The sequence below is a fragment of the Aulonocara stuartgranti genome (assembly GCF_965226115.1).
Source record: "Aulonocara stuartgranti genome assembly, chromosome: 19".
Taxonomy (NCBI): domain Eukaryota; kingdom Metazoa; phylum Chordata; class Actinopteri; order Cichliformes; family Cichlidae; genus Aulonocara; species Aulonocara stuartgranti.
Genome location: NC_138955.1, coordinates 1,991,510 through 2,013,292, shown reverse-complemented (window position 1 = coordinate 2,013,292; position 21,783 = coordinate 1,991,510). Strand labels below are relative to the sequence as shown.

Below are 21,783 nucleotides of genomic sequence, written 5' to 3'. Positions count from 1 at the left end.
CATGTAAATCATTTTTTAAATTATTGAAATAAGAAAAACACCAAATTCTCAGCATGCACGAACAAATAAGCACAAAGACGCCCGTTGTTGTTATCAGAGGGGATTTAACACGCAGATTAAAACCGCAGTGGCTGAGGCAAAAGGAACTAAAGCTTCAGGAGAGAAGTAGGCTGACAGCAACGTTACTGTAAGTTAGCTGAGCTCCGAGTGGGTATTTTTTGCGGCATAGTGATAATTTGCTGTGTTGCAACAGGGGATGAAGTCGAAACATGCAACAGTACTGACATGAGCAGCTCAGACAGACTGCACTGTGTCGTCTTCAGAGGTTATCTCTGCTCTGTCATGTTGAGGGTTTCTCTCAGAGCTCCCGAGGAACAGCCACTGTCATTTCTTATCTTAACAGCTGGGTGGAGTAAAAGTCGGTGTCAACACGTTCTTCAAAGGGAATTTCTCAGAAAGCTCAAGTGTATATACTCAGGAGCCGGTTAGACATCTCAATTAAAGGCTGATCAGTCTAAAGGGGTTCGAGGCACAGAGGAAGTCCGACAGCTGAATGGTTTTTGGCAGTGTCACGTGGAACGAAAGTGATACTTGGGTTTTTTCCCTCCTATTTTCGTTTTTTTTTTCTTTTCTTTTTTCTTTATTAAAGGACATCTTAAGTAGGTTAGTGTCGCGGTGGCTGTGCTTCAGTTCAGTTCAGTTCATTTCTGGAGCAGATAATGGGGGACAGGTGCGCTCCGGATACGACGGAGAATGGTCCACACATGGGAGTAATAGGTCCAGCTGCCGCGGACCCCATTGAACACAGCGGGATCATAAACAGGGAGAGCGACTTGGGGGTCACTACGCGTCTATACAGGAGGCGATGGATGATAGTGTTCCTCTTCAGCTCTTACTCTCTGATCAACGCTTACCAATGGATCCAATACGCGATCATCAGCAACATAATTATGAAGTTCTACAAGGTGGAAGCCTTCGCGGTGGACTGGCTGTCTATGGTCTACATGCTCACATACATCCCCTTCATTTTCCCAGTCACCTGGCTCCTGGATATTAAGGGACTGCGGGTCACAGCGCTGATTGCGAATGCGCTCAACTGCGCCGGGACGTGGATAAAGGTGGCCAGTGCCAAACCGAGCCTATTCTGGGTCACCATGCTTGGACAGTTTATGAGTTCCTTTGCCCAGGTTTTCATCCTCGGGATGCCCTCCCGCCTGGCGTCGGTGTGGTTCGGAGCGAATGAGGTTTCCACCGCCTGCTCCATTGGAGTTTTTGGCAACCAGGTGAGTTAACACAGGGAGTCGGTTAAACAGACCTCAATTTCTGTTTGTTGCGTAAAACCCATGAAAAATAATGCCTAATATCTGGTACATTTATAGACATTAGTAACTTGGAGTAGACTGGCTCAATGAACATCTTAGAGTGGAATCAATTTAAATATTTCCATTTGGGCCCAGCTGACTTAATCTTATCCTTCCAACTTTATAGAACAATAAGTTATGGATTTAATCAAATGCAAATGTTAGGCTGTATAAAACTAGACGTTTTGATAAAGCTTGTAAATAATGATAGAAATGTGCCAATAATGATATTCTGCTTCTTTGGCTATGTTTTTCCTGGTGCCTGGTTCCTGTTGTTTTTTTGTTTTTGTTTTGTTGTTGTTGTTGTTGTTGTTGTTGTTTTTTGGGGGGGGGGGGGGGGGCATTAATTTGCGCTGTGATAAATATCAGGTGTGTTTTCTTCACTTTCTGCAGGCAGTGAACTGTGGGTTTTGGGGGGTCCCTCTGTGCCACCTGGTATACTTCTTTGTCCACCAGGCAAAGAGGCCCTGACTAAATCTGATCTGTAAAAACTGAAGGAATTTGTTTTTGATTGTTCGAAAACGGTGTGAGTGATGGATGCACCCACTACACCAGTTATATTTAAACTGCACCGTCAATATCAATGAATTGCCATTGCAGTGGTTATTTCTATTTGGGCGTGTTGTCCTTAATTGGCAAACCAAATGGGGGAGACTGGGTATATTTGTAAAATTAAGAGAGTTGTAGCACCGCCAATCCCACCAATCAGAGATGAGATAGGACTCATATGGTCACTTCGGTGTCTACCCACTTCCATTCCTGATTTCATATGATGATTGACATGGCAGGAAACAACTGCGTGTAGATTTTTATTGGGGGGGGGAGAGTACAAAAGTAATTGTTTTGACCAGCACTAAACTTTGTTTATTATCCAAATCCCAAAACCAAATTCAGTGTATTTATGTAGCACATTTAAAAACAGAAAGTTTGCCCAAAGTGCTGTACAGAAACAAAAGGATAAAACACAAGATAAAACCACTGCACTCACATAAAAACATAATAATACACATGATAAACATATCAACTCACACCAGTCTGAACGCTATTGAAAAAAGGTGTGTTTTCAAAATGAAGATCCCTGTCTAATATTTAAAGGCAGCGTATTCCAAAGTTTGGGGGCCATAATTGAAAAGGCTCGTTCTCCTCTACATTTTAGCCTAGATTGATTTTGGGACAACCAACAGCAGCTGGTCAGCTGATCTGAGGGTCCGCGAAGGAATCTAAGGCTGAAGTAACTCAGAAAGGTATGGGGGAGCAAGACCATTAAGGCATTTATAAATCAGCGCTTTGAAATCAATTCTGTCATGAACAGGAAGCCAATGAAGAGAAGACAGGATTGGTGTCTGTGGGTACCAGTCAAGAGGCGGGCAGCAGCATTTTGAACGAGCTGAAGACGTGCAACAGATCCTTGGCTGACTCCAACATAAAGTGCATTACAGTAGTCAAGCCGAGTTGAAATATAGGCATGTATTACCTTCTCCATGTCACGTCTTGACAAAACTGGCTTCAGCTTTGCTATTTGCCTCAACTGGAAAAAGCTTTTTTGCAACACAGAACTAATATGTTTGTCCAATTTAAAATCTGCGTCCATAATGACTCCCAAATTTGTCACATGCTATTTGATATAATACCCTAGCCAACCACAATTCCCAAGCGGGTTGCATGAAATATTATTAGGTCTAAATACAATCACCTCCGTTTTACTCTCATTGAAACTCAAAAAGTTCAGAGCCATCCAAGCTTTGACATCTTCAAGGTAGTTCAAAAAAATTGGATGGAGCCTGGGCCATTTGGTGCTAAAGGCAAATACATTTGGCAGTCGTCTGCGTAGCAGTGAAAGGATATTTTGTGTTTTCTGAAAATAGACCCCAAAGGGAGCAGAAAACAAATGTCGGCATTTTATGTAAAAGTCTGAAAACTAGTGCAAAAATTAATTGAGTTACAGATGCTAAAGCAAACAGCCAGTCTCCGCTACATGTGTTTGCAAACATGTGAAATGACACTGTGCACACAGGATGTTTAACCGGTTCTTTTAAGATGATCTGCCCGCTCTGTGGCTACATCTCCACTGAATTTTATTCTTGTTTACTTTGCACAAGCTGATGATCACTTCACATCCTTACAAGTCACTTAATACAAGTCCTGTACCCAGAATCCTTGCAAGCTACAGAGAACTAGTTTACTTACTGATATACAGGATAGTGTTTTCATATGTGACAGTAACACAGACCCACCAATGTTTAAGTACCTTTTTACAGTGTAGTTTGAGGGATTTGTGAAGAAAAATTATCAATTCTATTCAATTCAGTTTTATTTATATAGCGCCAAATCACAACAGAAGTCGCCTCAAGTCGCCTTCTGAAGAGTATAATATAAAAAAAGAATTCTAAACTTAAATAGTAAACTTTTCACTGCACTCGATGCAGCCTTGTCAAAATCGGAATACACTCGATGATTAAATAGTTTATAGAACCACCTTTAGCAGTGATAGGTTGATGTAATCAGTTGCTATGGAATTTTATCAGTCTCGTATCACTCTGAAGGAATTTCCACTCTTTTTTACAGCATTGCTTCAGTTCATTGGGGTTTGAGGACATTCATTTCTGCAAGGTCCCACGATCAGACTGAGGTCTGGACTTTAACCGGGTCATTGCAACACCTCGATTCTTAAATTTTTCTGCTATTTTGTTGTGAATTTGCTGCTGTGCTTATTTTGGGATGATTGTCTTGTTTCATAAATCAATTTTGGCCAAGCTTTCAGTCAGACAAATGGTCTCATGTTTGCATACTTTAGCATAGAGAGTGGTTCATAGTTGACTCATTGACTGCAAGTGCAAAGTCCTGTGCCAGCAAAACAAGCCCGAATCAACAACCTGCCACCACTGAACTTGACAGTTGCTATAAGGTGTTTGTGCTGTTGTGCTATGTTTGGTTTACACTGCGCATCACAGTCAAATAGCTCCAATTTTGGCTTGTCTGTCCAAAAGATATTATTCCAGTAATTTTGTGGTTTGTTCAAATGCAACATTTGGAAAAGTACATGTTGTCTGTTAGGAGTCCTCCCTTAAATGTTGCGTCATTAGAAAGCCTTGCTTGTGCTCTTGACAGTAGGATTCATATAGATTGCATAAATTGTACTTAACGTAGAGATTATGCTCGCCTCAGAGGACAAGGATGAATTGCTGGGAGGATAGAAATATATTTTTAAAAAATCCCCCCGAGCGTGAGATTTGACAGGTGGGGCAACTGTAAAGTCAGGTTTCCAATTAGAGGTAACGAGATAAGAAATAACTCTTTATTGTCATTCCTCAGTCTAGTACAATAGTACAACAAAATTGGAAACTGTCCCACTCGGCATTACGCACAACACAACACAACAAAAACAAGACAACACAGTAACTTAACTTAATAAATAAAAAGAAATAAAAAGAATGACTGTATGAATAAAAAGAATGAGTCTATGTTTTTATTTCACATTGTTATTATTATTATTATGTTATGGGCCCCCCAAAAAGTCCAGGGAGGTAGCCAATCAGGTCAACTGTTAGCACTGATTAGGGCTATTGCCCTGTTGTAAAAGCTGTCCTTGAGTCTGTTTGTCCGCGACCTCAGCAGCCTGAATCTCCTGCCCGACGGCAGCAGCTTAAACACCCTGCGGATGCTGCGTGCCCTCTTGAGACAGCAAATGCTGTGCAGGTCCTTCAGATAAGGGTGAGGATGTCCAGTGATTTTTGGGCCATATTAATGACCCTCTGAAGTGCCTTTTTGTGTGCCATGGTGCAGCTGAAGAACCATACACAGATGCAGTATGTCAACAGACTTTCAGTGGAGCAACGGTAGAAGACGATTAGCAGCTCCTTCTTCAGGTCCATTTTTCTGACGGTTCTCAGAAAGTGGAGACACTGTTGGGCCTTCTTTAAAACCGCCGAGGTGTTTGAGCTCCATTGGAGGTCTGTCTATGTGCACACCCAGGAACTTAAAACTGGAGACCCTTTCCACACGCTCCCTGTTGATGCTGACAGGCTGCAGCTCAGACTTCCTCCTTCTGAAGTCGACTACCAGCTCTTTTGTCTTGGTGGTATTGAGGTCCAGGTTGTTGTCTGCACACCAATCCGACAGCCTCTGAACCTCAGACAATGGTGTCTTCAGTTGATCTAATAGCTCTGTATGTGAACTGGAGCGGGACATTAGTTAGCGATCGTGGCTCAAGAGTTGGGCGTTCGCCTTGTAATCGGAAGGTTGCCGGTTCGAGCCCCGGCTTGGACAGTCTTGGTCGTTGTGTCCTTGGGCAAGACACTTCACCCGTTGCCTACTGGTGGTGGTCAGAGGGCCCGGTGGCGCCAGTGTCCGGCAGCCTCGCCTCTGTCAGTGCGCCCCAGGGTGGCTGTGGCTACAATGTAGCTGCCATCACCAGTGTGTGAATGTGTGTGTGAATGGGTGGATGACTGGATATGTAAAGCGCTTTGGGGTCCTTAGGGACTAGTAAAGCGCTATATAAATACAGGCCATTTTACCATTTATTTTTATTTCACTTAGACTTTTGTTTCAGTTTAGTTTCTGTTAGTTTCCAGAGTGGACTTCCTCATTTCAGTTTAGGTTTGTTTTTTTAATGATTAATATTCGTTTGCATTCATTTCAGTGTTGGTTTTTCTGTTTTGTTTTTTGTAGTAATTTCTGTATGGAAAGCATATGCAAGTAAAAGTCAGTAAAGGGATTACAATAAAAAAACAGATATTGTTGAAATGAGATGACTCCCAGTGTTGTAGACATCAAAGCTACATCAGGAAAGTTGTAATAAAACATTTACCTAACGTAAAAACGATTTTGTTAGATTTAGCCAATTAAAAAAATGTGTCAGGTTTAGAAAAATATCACCGCTTGCGCTGAAATCCAACCCTTTGCTGTTTTCTTGGTTGCCCCGCTTGCCTGGACAAATGTATACTTCCTGTTGAAATACGTAAGTCACAAAGTTGTGCTGCTTGTCACGAAAAACACTTGAAGCTCCCTACCCACGAACACAAACGCCAACTATTTCATGTTTGTTTGCTGGGAGACCGGGCTGGTTTTGAACGAGGCATCCAAATGGGAAATGACGTGACCACTGTCGCCATCTTTTGCTGGGTCAGTGTATTTACTTCCACGCAGTCTTTCCCAGGTATCATAATCTCCCAGTTTTGTTTTTTGAGTGATTTGTTTACACTCTAATGTGCAAAACTTACATTAAATTAACTAAATGTTTTCGTATATCTATTTTTACACAGCTCATAACGCATCATATTGTTCCAGGAAGTACAATAAAGTCTTATTGTGATTAGGGTTGCCAACCGTCCCTTAAAATACGGAATCGTCCCGTATTGAGCTAATAAGGGACGCACTTTGTCCCGTAATACAGTGAGAATCAAAAGTAGTCTATAAATGTTAATGGAATTAACGCTTTGTTTGAAAACATAATTCCCAGCCCCTCTCCTGCTTTGTGACCAATGAGCTGACAGCACACTTATGACAATTCGAGTATGACAATTCAGATTACCGCTCATCTCATTGGTCGAGGAAAGGTCGCTTACGGAGAAAATACCGGAAGACAACAGATGACCACAACAAGAAGCATGGCCAACAGGGAAACAAACGCCGACACTGCGGTGCAAGTCTCGGACGACAGTAAACCTAAAGCTGGGCAGACACTGTGCTAGGGCTGCACGATTTTGCATAAAATGAGAATCACGATTTTTTGGCTTAGAATTGAGATCACGATTCTCTCACGATTTTCTTTTCCAGTATAAATATTTATTGCACTTATTAACTGCACATCAACTTTGTAACAGTTAAGACTGAACATAAAAACAATAAATAAACATAAAAACAACAAATGTCTCACGTTTTGTTGTTGCCGCAAAATGTTGTACTGCTTGAAATTCCGTCTCCACCGTTGCTCGACGCTGCGTGTATAGAGCAGGTAGTGCAACAATAGAAAAATAGTTGCGGGACGGCACTGTGTAGCGTTTGTCTAGGGTGTTGATCATTTTCCTAAATCCCTCGTTTTGCACAGTGTTGATGGGAGCCATATCTTTGGTCAGGTGATAAGTGATAGCCTCCGTAATGTCTTTGTGCCTGCGGGAGTTCAACGTGTATAGGGAATGGTAAATGACCTGTATTTGTATAGCGCTTTACTAGTCCCTAAGGACCCCAAAGCGCTTTACTCAACCAGTCATCCACCCATTCACACACTGTAGCGCTGTATAAGGTTCCCGTTATTGATGTTTGGGTGGTTGACCGGGACGGATTTTCTCCTGTCACTTTCTCGTCATCCCTGAAGTGCTCTCCGTTGTTTTTTCCCTGCTAATTTTAGCATCACACGGCACAGCAGAGTACGTCCCGGATCAAAATGCGGTAAAATCGTCGTCTTTTTTTTTTTTTTTTAAATCGTTGTCATTTGGAAATGAGATCGCACATAAGCATGAATTGAGATCGCGATTTTCTAACGATTAATCGTGCAGCCCTACACTGTGCGATTTTCAAACTGCACGATTGACTCGCAGGGGTTAGAAGTTGGTAGGTCACGATGCAGGGTCTCACCCGATGCTCTGATGCGACCTGAGTGCTCACACTGTGCCTCCTTAAAATGAAGGTTATAACAGAAAATCTGTCGCTCCCCCTCTCTGTCTTTCACTCACACAGACACACCACCACCATCAACTTTGCTAAATTGCTAATGAAAAACATGATCAGGCAGCTGTGATTGAGCAGCAGTGTAAATCCAACTATTTTCACGGTTGTTGTGGTCGTGATAATTTTGTGATGCCACATCGAAAAGGCTCGGATGAGCTTTCCAAAGTTCTACAAGTTGTGCCTCCATCGCTTGTGTCCAGATCACATGCTGCACTGCCGTGCTGCGCAGTCTTTTTCACCGACGTTTACGTGTTTGCGCGTGAGCAGTGTGCTTCTCGTTACCCCACGTATACTAAACGATGCACGATGAAGGCCAAAATCGGGCCGATCACCAAATCGGTCGCACGACTCAAAAATCGTCTCAAAATGGGCCAAAAATCACACAGTATAAGCCCAGCATTAGAGCAGCAATGTTTGTTCCCTTCAGAGAAAGAAAAATAGGCTGCAAAAGCACAGGGAGGAATGGGAAAAGGAAAACACCTGGCTGGGAAAATGCACGATAACACCTTTAAAGCGCACTGCACTGTGTGCTGGCGCACTTTTTCCATAGGCATGCTTCTAGTGGTGGCACATGAAGAACATGAGGGGCGTGAAAGCTCGGGAAACCCTTAACCAATTTCTTGTCCACCAGGCCACGGCTGAAGCAGATATGTGTAACCAACTTTAAGGTATAAAGGTGAATTACAGCGCAATAATTACTTGGGCTCGTAATAAGACCCTGGCCAGAATCAGAAGACACCAAATTCGTATGGAGCCAAAGTATTGAGCAGCAATAATGACCTGGACACAATGTTAACTTTTGAGTAGCCACTCTTGTATTGTTACAAAGTATAACAGGTATTTGTCCAATTTGTACAGATAAAGTATAAAATAAAATAAATAGTGTGCACACTCAACAAAATAAAAGTACTCGTTGGGGCCCTTTAAGAATTTAGAGTTAAGCTGGCGATAGCCAACTTCAAAGGTCCTTGTGAATGTAACTGGAATGTATGAGTGTGTGGTGTGTATCTTCTTTGGGGTAGATCGTCCTCAAAGTGGTTGGCTCGCCATCTATCACAACCAGAATATCGTCCTGGTCCTTGGACTTTTCCGTCCTCTCCAAAAAACCTGACCTATAATCCAGGTCATAAAATGTACATTCTAATCAGTCTGTTTCAGATGCATTGTTTAAGGTTAAAATACAAAATCAAAATATTGCATCACCTCATATTCATTGCATCAACATCTTAAATCTTATCAAATCTCACAGTTCTGTTGTACAACATTCAATTTTCAAGCATATCAATTATGAGAACTAAACATCTAAGTTGCTCAAATATTTCTCTATTCATGTAAACATTAATTAAACAATACTTATGGTAAGTAACCATTGACACTCAAAATACAATACACCATAACAAATTCAGAACTATGTGCAAATAAGCAACAAAATATACATGTGAGTTCAGTTCAGAGGCATTAAAGCAGTGTGCTTAATTTCTCCACACTATAGGCCTATTCGTGAGAGAGAAATGCACTAAAAATTACCCTCTAGATTACTTTAAACTCACAGTGAACTGACAAAATTTAGCTTTAGAGCAGCTAAGAACATGTTGCTCACCGTTGCTCTGTTTCACAAAAGCCCAACACACACTGGCGTTGGAATTGCAGCAGCTCTCCGGATGAAAGGTGAGTGGTTAGCCTGTGAGACACCGAGCTAGCATTAGCATGATCGCGACGGTAAGTCTCTACAAGTTTTTTCCATCAGAATAACACTCGTCTTACCGACGTTGCCTCTCTCCTTCATCCAGCCACTCGACTCCGGACTTCCAGCAGGTAAGTGCGCTGGCTTTCCTTCCTCTCAATCCTGAGTTTTCCTCTCTTTTGTCCGTGGATTTCTCGGTTTGAGTAGTAGATGCCTCCACTCCTCTTGCTGAGATGAGAAAAAACCCGGGACACCATGCACCTCCACCTCACTTCCTGGCTGACAGGGTCAATGCGGCCTGGGTAGGCTCTGATTGGTTGCTGAGCTAGGTGCCCTCACGTGGGGTGAACTGAGAGGTGCATTCAATAGTCATAGGAAATACGACGCTTGTTGATGTGGACAGTTAATATAAAGAGAATAAGTATGATATTTTTCATCTGGGCTACACCCTCCCCTCCTGAACTCATGCACGTCCCTGTGCATGGTAGACAGTTAAATGATGATTATTTGACGGGTCAAGGAAGAGGGCGAAGCAGGCTCTTCACCATCACTGATGACATCGGCCCAAGCTGAAGACAGTCCTTGCAAGAATGATTTTGCTGCAGTGATCAGAGGATTGCCTAGCTCCGTATAGTCAAGCCGTCGTGGCGGACGACGGTTTCTCTCAGATCTCCTTACAGAATCATTTGTATCCATGTTTTCCCTTGTATCCACTGGGACTATCTCCTCCACTCTCTCCTCAGAATTCGCACCTCTGGTGCCAGCCTCCTGAAATGGAAGTTGCCTTTCTTGGACGTCTGGGTCATCAACAGGTGAGTCAGTTTCAGTTAAGGTTATTTCATCCACTTGTTCGGTCGGTGTGACTCCATTGGTAGATAAGTACTCAGTATCATCTGTAGTACTGTTAGGCATATCAGGTATGTTGCCAAAATCAGATTGGCTGTCCAAAACAGGTGGGTTGTCAATATCAGGAACATTTACAGGACTCTCACTCACTGTGTGGACAGGGGAACTCAACCAAACAGGAATGAGCAAATCATCTTCTTCGTCTGAGGAGTTCTCTTCCTCTAGCGCTGGATTTGCACGGGTTCTTGGCCTGCGTGACACTGGCTTCTGTACATGCTCACTGCTTTCCTCCACAGGTAGGTAGCCACATGGTAGCAACAGATCCCGGTGTAGTGTTCTTAGGGGACCATCTTTGTTTTCAGGCTTAACTGTATATACTGGGAGGTTGCCTGCCCTTCTCACTACTACATGCACAGTGTGTTCCCACTTGTCTGAAATCTTATGTTTGCCCCGGATACGGACATTCCTGACCAATACCCGATCTCCAGCTTCCAAGTCTGATGCAGTTACATGTCTGTCAAACCTCATTTTGTTCTTGTGAGCCATCTTTGCAGCCTTGTCCATAGCTAACTTGTAGCTTTCTTTGAGACGTGACTTGAGTTTTTGCACATATTCAGAGTGAGATGAGTGTTGTTCCTCTTGCACTGGCAGGTTGAATGCAAGGTCAACTGGCAACCGAGGTTGGCGTCCGAACATCAGTTCGTACGGGGTGAAACCAGTCACTTCATTCCTGGTGCAGTTATAAGCGTGGACCAGGGGTCTTACATGGTCACGCCAACAGGACTTATCTTGATCACGGAGAGTTCCCAACATATCAAGCAAGGTACGATTAAATCGTTCCACAGGATTGCCCCTAGGATGGTATGGGGTTGTCCTCACCTTGTGGATACCAGCCACCTGACAGAGCTCCTTGATTGTGCGGGACTCGAAATCTGGACCCTGGTCACTATGCAATTTTTCTGGGATGCCATAGTGTACCATAAAGTTCTCCCACAGACACCTTGCCACTGTGCGGGCCTTTTGATTAGGTGTTGGGATAGCAACTGCAAATTTAGTGAAGTGGTCCGTGATCACCAATATATCTTTGGTTCCACTCCTGTCAGCTTCCAGGGACAAGAAGTCCATGCACAAGAGTTCAAGAGGTCGTGTCGTATTAATGTTGACCAAGGGGGCCGCTCTTTCAGGCCGTGCCTTCCTCCGCACGCACCTGCCACACGTCTTCACTTTCCTTTCCACGTCCAAAGCCATCCTTGGCCAATAAAATCTTGACCTTACAAGGTCCAGTGTGCGGTCGACTCCCATGTGACCCATATGGTCATGCAGGCTGGTGAGAACTGTGTTGCGAAGCTCAGCTGGAAGTACAAGCTGGTAGGTTTTCTGGGACCTCTCTTGGCGTCGCCGGTACAAGACATTGTTGCGGAGCTCAAGACGGTTAAGCTCTCGGAGGAGCAGTGGAAGCTCAGGGAACTGTGTGCGCACGGTTGGAGGTGGTGTGTCCCCATATTCGATCTGAGAAATAACATGCTTTATACACTGATCGGCTCTTTGCTCGTCTGCCAGCTCTGCCTCAGTTAGATGGGGAATGGTTGGCAGACCTCCAAACTGTTCCTCTTGCCCATAGCTATCAGGTACAGCACTAGGAGACACAGCAAGCACCTCCACCAAGGCAACACAATCTGCATCTGCCTCTCTTTCATTGTCAGGACTGACGCTGTAGGTGAACTGCCTCTCACAGATTGCTTTCACCACAGACTGATTTACAGCATTGATGTTGTCTGGATCACAAAGGTGATCTTGAGTGAACTGTTGTATGCGTTCAATCTCTTTTTGTGATTTCAGGTCGTCCGCTAGCCCTCCGTGTGGTCTGCGTGATAATCCATCCGCATCTCCATTCTGCTTCCCTGGACGATAGAGGAGTTTGAAAGAGAATGTGGACAGTGCTGCTAGCCACCTATAGCTAGTTGCGTCAAGTTTTGCTGAAGTCAGAATGTAAGTCAGCGGATTACTATCCGTTACAACAGTGAAGTGGTTGCCGTAGAGATAGTCGCTGAACTTTTCTGTAACTGACCACTTGAGCGCCAGAAACTCCAACTTGTGCGCTGGATAGCGATTTTCGCTCCGTGACAGCCCTCTACTTGCATAGCCTATGACTCTAAGTTGTCCCTCTTGCTCCTGATACAATACAGCACCAAGCCCGGTGGTACTGGCGTCGGTGTGCAGTATATAGGGTTTCTGGGGGTCAGCGAAGGCAAGTACAGGGGCAGTGGTGAGACTTTGGATGACTGACTCGAAGGCTTCCTGGCAAGCTGGCGTCCAGCGACCTCCGAAAGGGTCTTTTGGGTCATGGTACTGATGTGCACTTTGTCTTGCGTTTACTTTTGATTTCTTGTGGCTAGGTGGGTACCCTGAAGTTAAGTTGTGGAGAGGTTTCACAATGCTGGAATACCCCTTAACGAACCTTCTATAATACCCAGCAAAACCAAGGAACGACTTTAACTCTCGCAGGGTCTGTGGGACAGGCCATGTTTTAAGGGCCGAAATCTTCTCAGGGTCAGTCCGAACTCCATTTCTGGAGACCACATGTCCCAGATAACGGACTGAAGTCTGGAAGAAGACACATTTCTCTGGTGACAGCTTTAACCCAAACTCTTTTAGACGAGTGAGCACTTTCATGAGTCTTTCTTCGTGTTCCTCAAGGGTTCGGGAGAATACTATCACGTCATCAAGAAAGACCAATGCATCCTTCAAATGCATATCCCCCATGCACCGCTCCATTAACCGCTGGAACGTGCTGGGGGCGTTCGTTACACCCTGAGGCATTCTGTTGAACTCCCAGAAGCCGAGAGGGCACACAAAGGCCGTCTTCGGTTTGTCTGCTTCTTCGACCTCGATCTGGTAGTACCCTGATTTTAGATCAAGAACAGAGAACCACTGTGAACCATTGAGGGCTGAGAATGTGTCCTCTAGCTTCGGAAGGCTGTACGCATCTTTTATAGTCTGAAGGTTTAGACGCCTATAATCGATGCACAACCGGACTTGGCCGTTCTTTTTCCGGACTACCACTATGGGTGACGCAAATGGGGACTCTGACTCTCTAATAACTCCTGCATCAAGGAGTTCCTGAATGTGCTTCCGGACAGCCTCAATGTCCCGTGGGTGGATTGGCCGGGCACGTAGTTTGAAAGGCGTGCCATCCGAAAGTTTTATATGATGTCGCACCTGGTCCGTCTGGCCAAAATCCAGGTCGTGCTGTGCAAACACCTCAGGCATGCCGCTGAGCTGCTGAGTGATGCGCTGTTTCCATTCCAATGGAACTGGGGAGTCACCAAAATTGAAGGTTATGGTGGGCTCTTGGAAAGACGGAGTCTCTGGAGTTCTCTGGGATAGTTCTGACTGTTTGGTCTTGTTGTGTTCCTTTAATAGGATGGTCTGATAAGCACTAACCTCTGCAATAGTACACTTGGCAGGGATGACAATGTCGTGGTCAGACTCGTTGCTTATAACAACTGGCAACTTGTGGGGCCGCCGCTGGGGAAAGTCCACCAGACCGGCTTTAAGTAGCAGGCCACCGGGCAAGGGGGACGATGATGGGTACTCAATTACAACTGATTTTTCATCCTGAAGGCCCTCGCCAAGGGCGACTCCCTCCACCACTACAGTTGAACCAGCTGGAATGACTTGAGGCATCTTGCCAAGTAGCTTCACTACCCCCTGATGGGTGTCACTTGTCTGCTTCCGTCTCAACTCAATGATTTTGAAGACTACTTTGTAGCCATGTGGGAGGGGTTGACGATTGGCTAAGTCAGTCTCTGAGTAGATGTCGAACAGTACATCTAGGGTGTTTGTGCCTATGAGCATGAGGGATTGTGAAGTGTCAGGGACGATTAAAGCAAGTGTGTTTACATCTACTGGAACACCTATAAAGTCCTTTGGAAAAGTTATGGTCATTTCTATATAGCCAAAGTAAGGCACTAGCTGGCCATTAGCACCTTCCACTTCTAAGAGGTCATGTAGTGGCTTGATCTTTTGCTCTGAAAGGTGCTGCTGGTAAAATGACTCAGGAACAGTGGTAACTTGGGAGCCTGAGTCAAGAAGACAGTTGACTTCTTCACCTCTCACAGTCACTTGAGCTGTACTTCTGGTACCAATCAACTGTTTAGGGAGTTGGAAAGATTGGTTCTGCTCTGAATGGTTTAAGCCAGAACATGTTTGTGCTTTGACAGTCTTTGCTGGGGTACTTACTTTGTTAACCTCAGCTGTGATTTTGTCACCATTGTTTACGTCTGAGGGACGTTGTTGACTCTCCTCAGCTCCTGTTTGTCCCACAACAGGAACTGTTAGATGTTTAAAGGTGAATCTGTACAATCTCGCGCTTCCCACTGGCGTTGTTTCTCCTCCAACTGCTTCTTTTTTTCTGCTACTAGGTTGGGGTTAGCGGGGTCAACACAGCATGGAGCGATATGTCCATCTTCACCGCAGTTGAAACAATACCAGGGCTTGGGTCTGCCCCTTTGCCTCTTTGAAGTCTGTCTTTGCATACGTCCATCTACACCATGTGGCTTTGACATCTTACTCTGCGGCTTCCCTGCAGGGTCCTTGCTGTTTGCAAACTTTGTTTTTTTCTGTGACATGAATGTAGTTAGTTGACTTTGCAGACTCGCCACCTGCTTTCGCAGATCCTCAATAGCAGCAATGCTACTCCCATGTTTCTCCTCTGGTTCACAAACATGTGCACCCTGGAACTGTAACTGAGTTCTCTGCTTTGTGGTGCCAATGTGTTTTCTCATACGGTTAGTTTTTGCTTGCTGTCGATCTTCCTCAGAGCGAATCATTAACAACAGGTCTGAGAATTGGGGTGGGCTGCTCTTCTTTTGCTCAAGTTGCATGGCGCTGAGTAGGTCGTTGTCCCAACATCCCCTGCAGAACTGTTTAAGTAGATGTTTGTCCACTTCTTCACATGCGACTCCCCCCCTCTTCGTGGCTCTGTTTAATGCTAGCTGTAGCCGGTGAAGGTAAGTGGATGACTTCTCACCTGGATCTTGAAGGGTGTTCAGGAATTGAGCGAAAAGTTCCTCACCATCTTCTACAGTGCCAAAGGCTGAATCTAGAAGCTGCAAATAAGTCACAGGTGGTGACTCAGGCCGCAAACTCTTAACTATATCAGCTGCTGGTGGAAGCAGGCTCTCATGGATCTTTCTGGATATTTGCAGGGGGGACATGCTGGGATCATTTTGGAGCAGTTCAATTTGTGTGCGCCATGTGTCATAATCAGTTTCATTGTTAGGTCTGGGAACCTTACCGGAGAAGGGACGGAGTCTCACCTGGGACTGGATGTGTGGGACAACATCTTGCCTTCGTACGATATGCTCTACCACAACCTTCTGAATGTCAGGTGGGTTCAAGTCACTTACTGAGAGGGACGCTGCTCTCCTTCCATTAGTGAGGGGAACATCATCAGTGGCACCAGTATCACTTGGTGTAACATCTGAATGTGAGGTGTGACACTGTCGCTCTTTAGAAGCGGGTGGAGATACAACAGTGGTCTCGACATACGTGGGAGAAGGTTCTTCAGTGGTAGGTCGCATGGCTTCAACATCCTCCCCAATCTGACACATCATCTCCTTCAGCACCTCACCGTAGTCTTTGCCACTCAGCTTGGCTAGTTCCTTGAGTTCCGCCAAGTAGGTTTTTGTAACATTACTCCCAACCGTGGTAGTGTACATGCTACTGAGTGTTTTAATTTCATAGACAACGCTGGGATCAGCTTGTGCTGTGTATGTGTATGGTAAACGAGGTTCTAAACCTTCTAAGGCTGAACTGCTAGAGTATTCTACGATCAGGTTTTGGTAGAAGTTGGACAGTGAATCATCAACAAAAAGGACTCTTGTGATTTTACCATACTGTTTCAGAAAGTCAATGACCTGTTCATCTTTCTCAGATACCTGTGTTATCCCAGCGACAACAACCGCATTAGGTATTTTGACACCAGACTTTTGTATGAAATCCATGCTGGTCATTGCCTCAATATTGATGCTCAAATCAATTGGCTCCTGGCTGGCTCGCCACTTCTGTAACCAACTTTAAGGTATAAAGGTGAATTACAGCGCAATAATTACTTGGGCTCGTAATAAGACCCTGGCCAGAATCAGAAGACACCAAATTCGTATGGAGCCAAAGTATTGAGCAGCAATAATGACCTGGACACAATGTTAACTTTTGAGTAGCCACTCTTGTATTGTTACAAAGTATAACAGGTATTTGTCCAATTTGTACAGATAAAGTATAAAATAAAATAAATAGTGTGCACACTCAACAAAATAAAAGTACTCGTTGGGGCCCTTTAAGAATTTAGAGTTAAGCTGGCGATAGCCAACTTCAAAGGTCCTTGTGAATGTAACTGGAATGTATGAGTGTGTGGTGTGTATCTTCTTTGGGGTAGATCGTCCTCAAAGTGGTTGGCTCGCCATCTATCACAACCAGAATATCGTCCTGGTCCTTGGACTTTTCCGTCCTCTCCAAAAAACCTGACCTATAATCCAGGTCATAAAATGTACATTCTAATCAGTCTGTTTCAGATGCATTGTTTAAGGTTAAAATACAAAATCAAAATATTGCATCACCTCATATTCATTGCATCAACATCTTAAATCTTATCAAATCTCACAGTTCTGTTGTACAACATTCAATTTTCAAGCATATCAATTATGAGAACTAAACATCTAAGTTGCTCAAATATTTCTCTATTCATGTAAACATTAATTAAACAATACTTATGGTAAGTAACCATTGACACTCAAAATACAATACACCATAACAAATTCAGAACTATGTGCAAATAAGCAACAAAATATACATGTGAGTTCAGTTCAGAGGCATTAAAGCAGTGTGCTTAATTTCTCCACACTATAGGCCTATTCGTGAGAGAGAAATGCACTAAAAATTACCCTCTAGATTACTTTAAACTCACAGTGAACTGACAAAATTTAGCTTTAGAGCAGCTAAGAACATGTTGCTCACCGTTGCTCTGTTTCACAAAAGCCCAACACACACTGGCGTTGGAATTGCAGCAGCTCTCCGGATGAAAGGTGAGTGGTTAGCCTGTGAGACACCGAGCTAGCATTAGCATGATCGCGACGGTAAGTCTCTACAAGTTTTTTCCATCAGAATAACACTCGTCTTACCGACGTTGCCTCTCTCCTTCATCCAGCCACTCGACTCCGGACTTCCAGCAGGTAAGTGCGCTGGCTTTCCTTCCTCTCAATCCTGAGTTTTCCTCTCTTTTGTCCGTGGATTTCTCGGTTTGAGTAGTAGATGCCTCCACTCCTCTTGCTGAGATGAGAAAAAACCCGGGACACCATGCACCTCCACCTCACTTCCTGGCTGACAGGGTCAATGCGGCCTGGGTAGGCTCTGATTGGTTGCTGAGCTAGGTGCCCTCACGTGGGGTGAACTGAGAGGTGCATTCAATAGTCATAGGAAATACGACGCTTGTTGATGTGGACAGTTAATATAAAGAGAATAAGTATGATATTTTTCATCTGGGCTACATATGGTATGTAAACACTGGTTTGTTTTTTTAAACCCTCTGGTTAAGGTTAATATGTGTCACGGTTCTGGGTCCGTTGGACCCAGTATTTTGAGTTTATTATGTTTTGGTTTATTTCTGCTTCATGGATTGTTTTCTTCTCGTAGTGATGATGATGATTATTATTTCTTGTTTCTGTTTATCCGTGCTTAAGGATTTGTTCTCAGTTATATCTCACGTTTAGTTTAGTTCAGATTCCATGTGTCATTCTGTCTGTCTCTCAGTGTAAAGTCTGCATGCTTGTTTTATAATTCATGTTTCCTGTTTTATTGTGAAAGTCTTTGTCTTATGTTAGTGTGTGCAGCTTAGCTCCCCCGTCTCGTTAGCCCTGATCTCTCCCAGCTGTGTCTCCCTCCTGTTGCCGATTCCCCCGTTACTACCCTGTGTATATAAGCCCTGTGTTTTCCCATGCTCAGTGTCGCGTCGTACCCTCAGAATTATGTCTGTGTGTCCTTGGTCTCAGTGTTCCATCCTCACTCCATGTTTGTTTTTCTGCCAGCAATAAAGCTGAGGTTTTTTGAGTTTCAATTCTGTGTTTGAGTCCTGCATTTGGATCCTCATCTCTGCCTGCCCGCACACAGAGCCCTGACAGAACGACGCGACCAGTAATGGATCCAGCGGACTCACCGTGGAAGCGCAGCTCCCGTTTTGACGGGACTCGGCTAGCGCTTGGAGGGCCTCCGTGCTGCCGTTCCTCGCTGGCAGCCTACCCTTCGGCCCACTCGTCTGCTTCCTCCCCGCGGACGCCCAGGTCTCGCAGAAAACGCTCCAGCCGGTCCCGGGAGGATTACTACGAGCCTGCAAGCAATCAGCTCACGCCTGCACAAGCCTTTTACAAGATGTTAGGGATTATTATCGTGCCGCCTGACTCACCCAGCATTTCCACATCACAGCAGGAGCAGCCACAGCAGAGTCCTCCCTCGTCACATTCCGCCAGCGCCGCTCCCTCTTCAACAGGGAGGCAGCGAACACGCAGCCAGCACTCACAGCTCCAGCAGGAGCCTGGGATTCAGCCTAGGGTGAGTGACAGAGTCTCCCTTCATTCGCCTTTTTTGTCAAGGGATAGACAGACTGTTTCCCCCAAAGCTGCGAACGCCAGCTACATGAACACTACAGCTCGTGTTTCTCCGGTTCGGGAAAATAAGAGTTTTCGTTTTAAGAATGACTATTTTCCCATTGGTTCAGAAGACTGTGCGCCTGATGTTTTTTCAGATCCAGGAGTTAAGACTGTTCCGTCTGGATCTGTTTATTCTGGAGCTATGTTTATTCAGTCAGCTGCCCGTCCGCTTTCAGCTCAGTCACCTGCTCAGCAGCCGTCTGTAGCTCAGTCTCCAGTGTCACCTGCTCAGCAGCCACCTGTAGCTCAGTGTCCTGTGTTTCCTGCTCAGAAGCCGCCTGTAGCCCAGACACCAACTCCACCACCACCATTTTCGCCTCAAGCTCAGTTAGCCGCCCGGCCTCAAGCTCAGTTAGCCGCCCGGCCTCAAGCTCAGTTAGCCGCCCGGCCTCAAGCTCAGTTAGCCGCCCGGCCTCAAGCTCAGTTAGCCGCCCGGCCTCAAGCTCAGTTAGCCGCCCGGCCTCAAGCTCAGTTAGCCGCCCGGCCTCAAGCTCAGTTAGCCGCCCGGCCTCAAGCTCAGTTAGCCGCCCGGCCTCAAGCTCAGTCTCCAATTCCACCACCGTCGTCATCCCAACCATTGTTTCAGTCACCCTCAGTTCAGCCTCCTGTTCAGCAGCCACTAGCCCTGCACCCTGTGTCACTTGCTACCCCGGTACAACAAGCTCAGTCAAATCAATCTAAAATGAACTGTGTTTCATCAGTTTGTTCTAAGCAGAGCAGCAAACCTCATGATAATGTAATCATTCCTAAAAAGCTGGCCAGTTCAGAGACTGTGACGCGCTCCAGGGCCTCCCCAGAGGCTGAGTTTCAGCCCTCAGCCTACTCTGGACCCCTGGAGGCTAGGAACCCAGCTGAGGACTGCACCCGGCTGTCACTGCCTGAGCAGAGTCAATGCTCTGGGCGGCTGAAGTCTGCTATGTGTTTGCCAGAGGCCCGTGCGCCTGCTGGTCCTGTTCTGTCCCTGCCAGAGGCCCGTGCGCCTGCTGGTTTTGTCCTGTGTGTTCCAGGGGCCCCTGTGCCCACTGGTCCTGAGACTGTTCTCGCTGGGGGGCCCGAGGAGCCCGTCCAGCCTTCTGCCTCGTCAGCTGGGGGGCCCGAGGAGCCCGTCCAGCCTTCTGCCTCGTCAGCTGGGGGGCCCGAGGAGCCCGTCCAGCCTTCAGCTGCGGTCTCATCATCCTCGCCCGCTGCGGTCTCATCATCCTCGCCCGCTGCGGTCTCATCATCAGCATCATCATCAGCATCATCTTCGTCTGGTCCAGCCTCCGTGTCAGCATCCTCATCAGCTGCTTCGCCTGGCCCAGCTTCCGTGTCAGCATCCTCATCAGCTGCTTCGCCTGGCCCAGCTTCCGTGTCAGCATCCTCATCACCTGCTTCGCCTGGCCCAGCTTCCGTGTCAGCATCCTCATCACCTGCTTCGCCTGGCCCAGCCTCAGCATCCTCATCACCTGCTTCGCCTGGTCCAGCCTCAGCATCCTCATCACCTGCTTCGCCTGGTCCAGCCTCAGCATCCTCATCAGCTGCTTCGCCTGGTCCAGCCTCCGCGTCTCCACCCACGCCAGCTGCAGCCTCCGCGTCTCCACCCACGCCAGCTGCAGCCTCCGCGTCTCCACCCACGCCAGCTGCAGCCTCCGCGTCTCCACCCACGCCGTCGCCTGGTCCGGCTCCCGCATCACCAGCTTCGTTTGGTCCGGCTCCCGCATCACCAGCTTCGTTTGTCCCGGCTCCCGCATCACCAGCTTCGTTTGTCCCAGCTCCCGCATCACCAGCTTCGTTTGGCCCCGCCTCTGCATCAGCCTCACCTGGTTCAGCCTCCGCATTCGCTTCAGCGTCGCCTGGCCCAGCTTCGGCTTCAGCCTCTGCCTCATCTGATCCAACCTCCGCTTCGCCTGGGGCTGCAGGGGCCACGCAGCCTTCGGGTCCCCTCCTACCACCTCCACATTGTCGGTCATCTGCCAGGCCGCTTGTTGGGCATCATCACCACCGTGGCCGCCCTCCGGACTTCTGTTGCCGCCACTGCCTTTCGCGTGGCCGGCCTCCAGGCTTGCATTCCCGCCGCCGTTGCCATCCGCACGGTCGGCCCCCAGAACTGCTTCCTCGCCGCCGTTGCCGTCCGCACGGTCGGCCCCCAGAACTGCTTCCTCGCCGCCGTTGCCGTCCGCACGGTCGGCCTCCAGAACTGTTCGCACGTCGCCACCGTTGCCGTGTGCACGGTCGGCCCCCTGGACTTTTTTGTAGACTCTTGGTGAGCTCTGGTTTCGTTTTGTTTTTGATATGCTTTCCTGCGTTTTTTGGGACTCTGGTGCTCCTTGTTTTTTTTTGTTTTTTTTGCTTGGGCCTGGGAGTTGGCAACCCTAATCGTGATCCATAAATGCCAAAAAAAAAAAAGATCTTTCCGTTATGGAGCAGGATATTCCTGAAATTATTTTACAATCGGCTTATCAGTAGTGTTTTACCGTTTTATTGCTCTGATTGTATGAAAATAAGACGATAGCACTGCCAACAAAGCAAACCTGGTATTTCCGCA

General features: G+C 46.3%; 1 protein-coding gene and 1 long non-coding RNA gene across 3 annotated transcripts in view; one reads left to right on the top strand and one right to left on the bottom strand.

Annotated features, from left to right (window-relative positions):
- Positions 1-30: 30 nt before the first annotated feature.
- flvcr2a (FLVCR choline and putative heme transporter 2a) overlaps positions 31-21,783 on the top strand; it is a 36,792-nt gene continuing 15,039 nt past the window's right edge. Inside the window, exon 1 of one of the 2 annotated variants that reach the window (XM_082515253.1) lies at positions 31-1,283. In XM_082515253.1, coding sequence (XP_082371379.1) covers positions 720-1,283 — 564 coding nt within the window. In that variant the 5' untranslated portion in view covers positions 31-719. Of the gene's footprint in view, positions 1,284-18,110; positions 19,162-21,783 lie in introns of those variants that run through there. The other variant, XM_082515254.1, reaches the window with a different exon arrangement.
- Positions 16,767-18,028, bottom strand: LOC309694957. The gene is made up of 3 exons (XR_014272997.1): positions 17,739-18,028; positions 17,575-17,655; positions 16,767-17,086 (listed from the first exon to the last, which is right to left on the bottom strand). It is a non-coding gene; the product is annotated as an uncharacterized lncRNA (long non-coding RNA).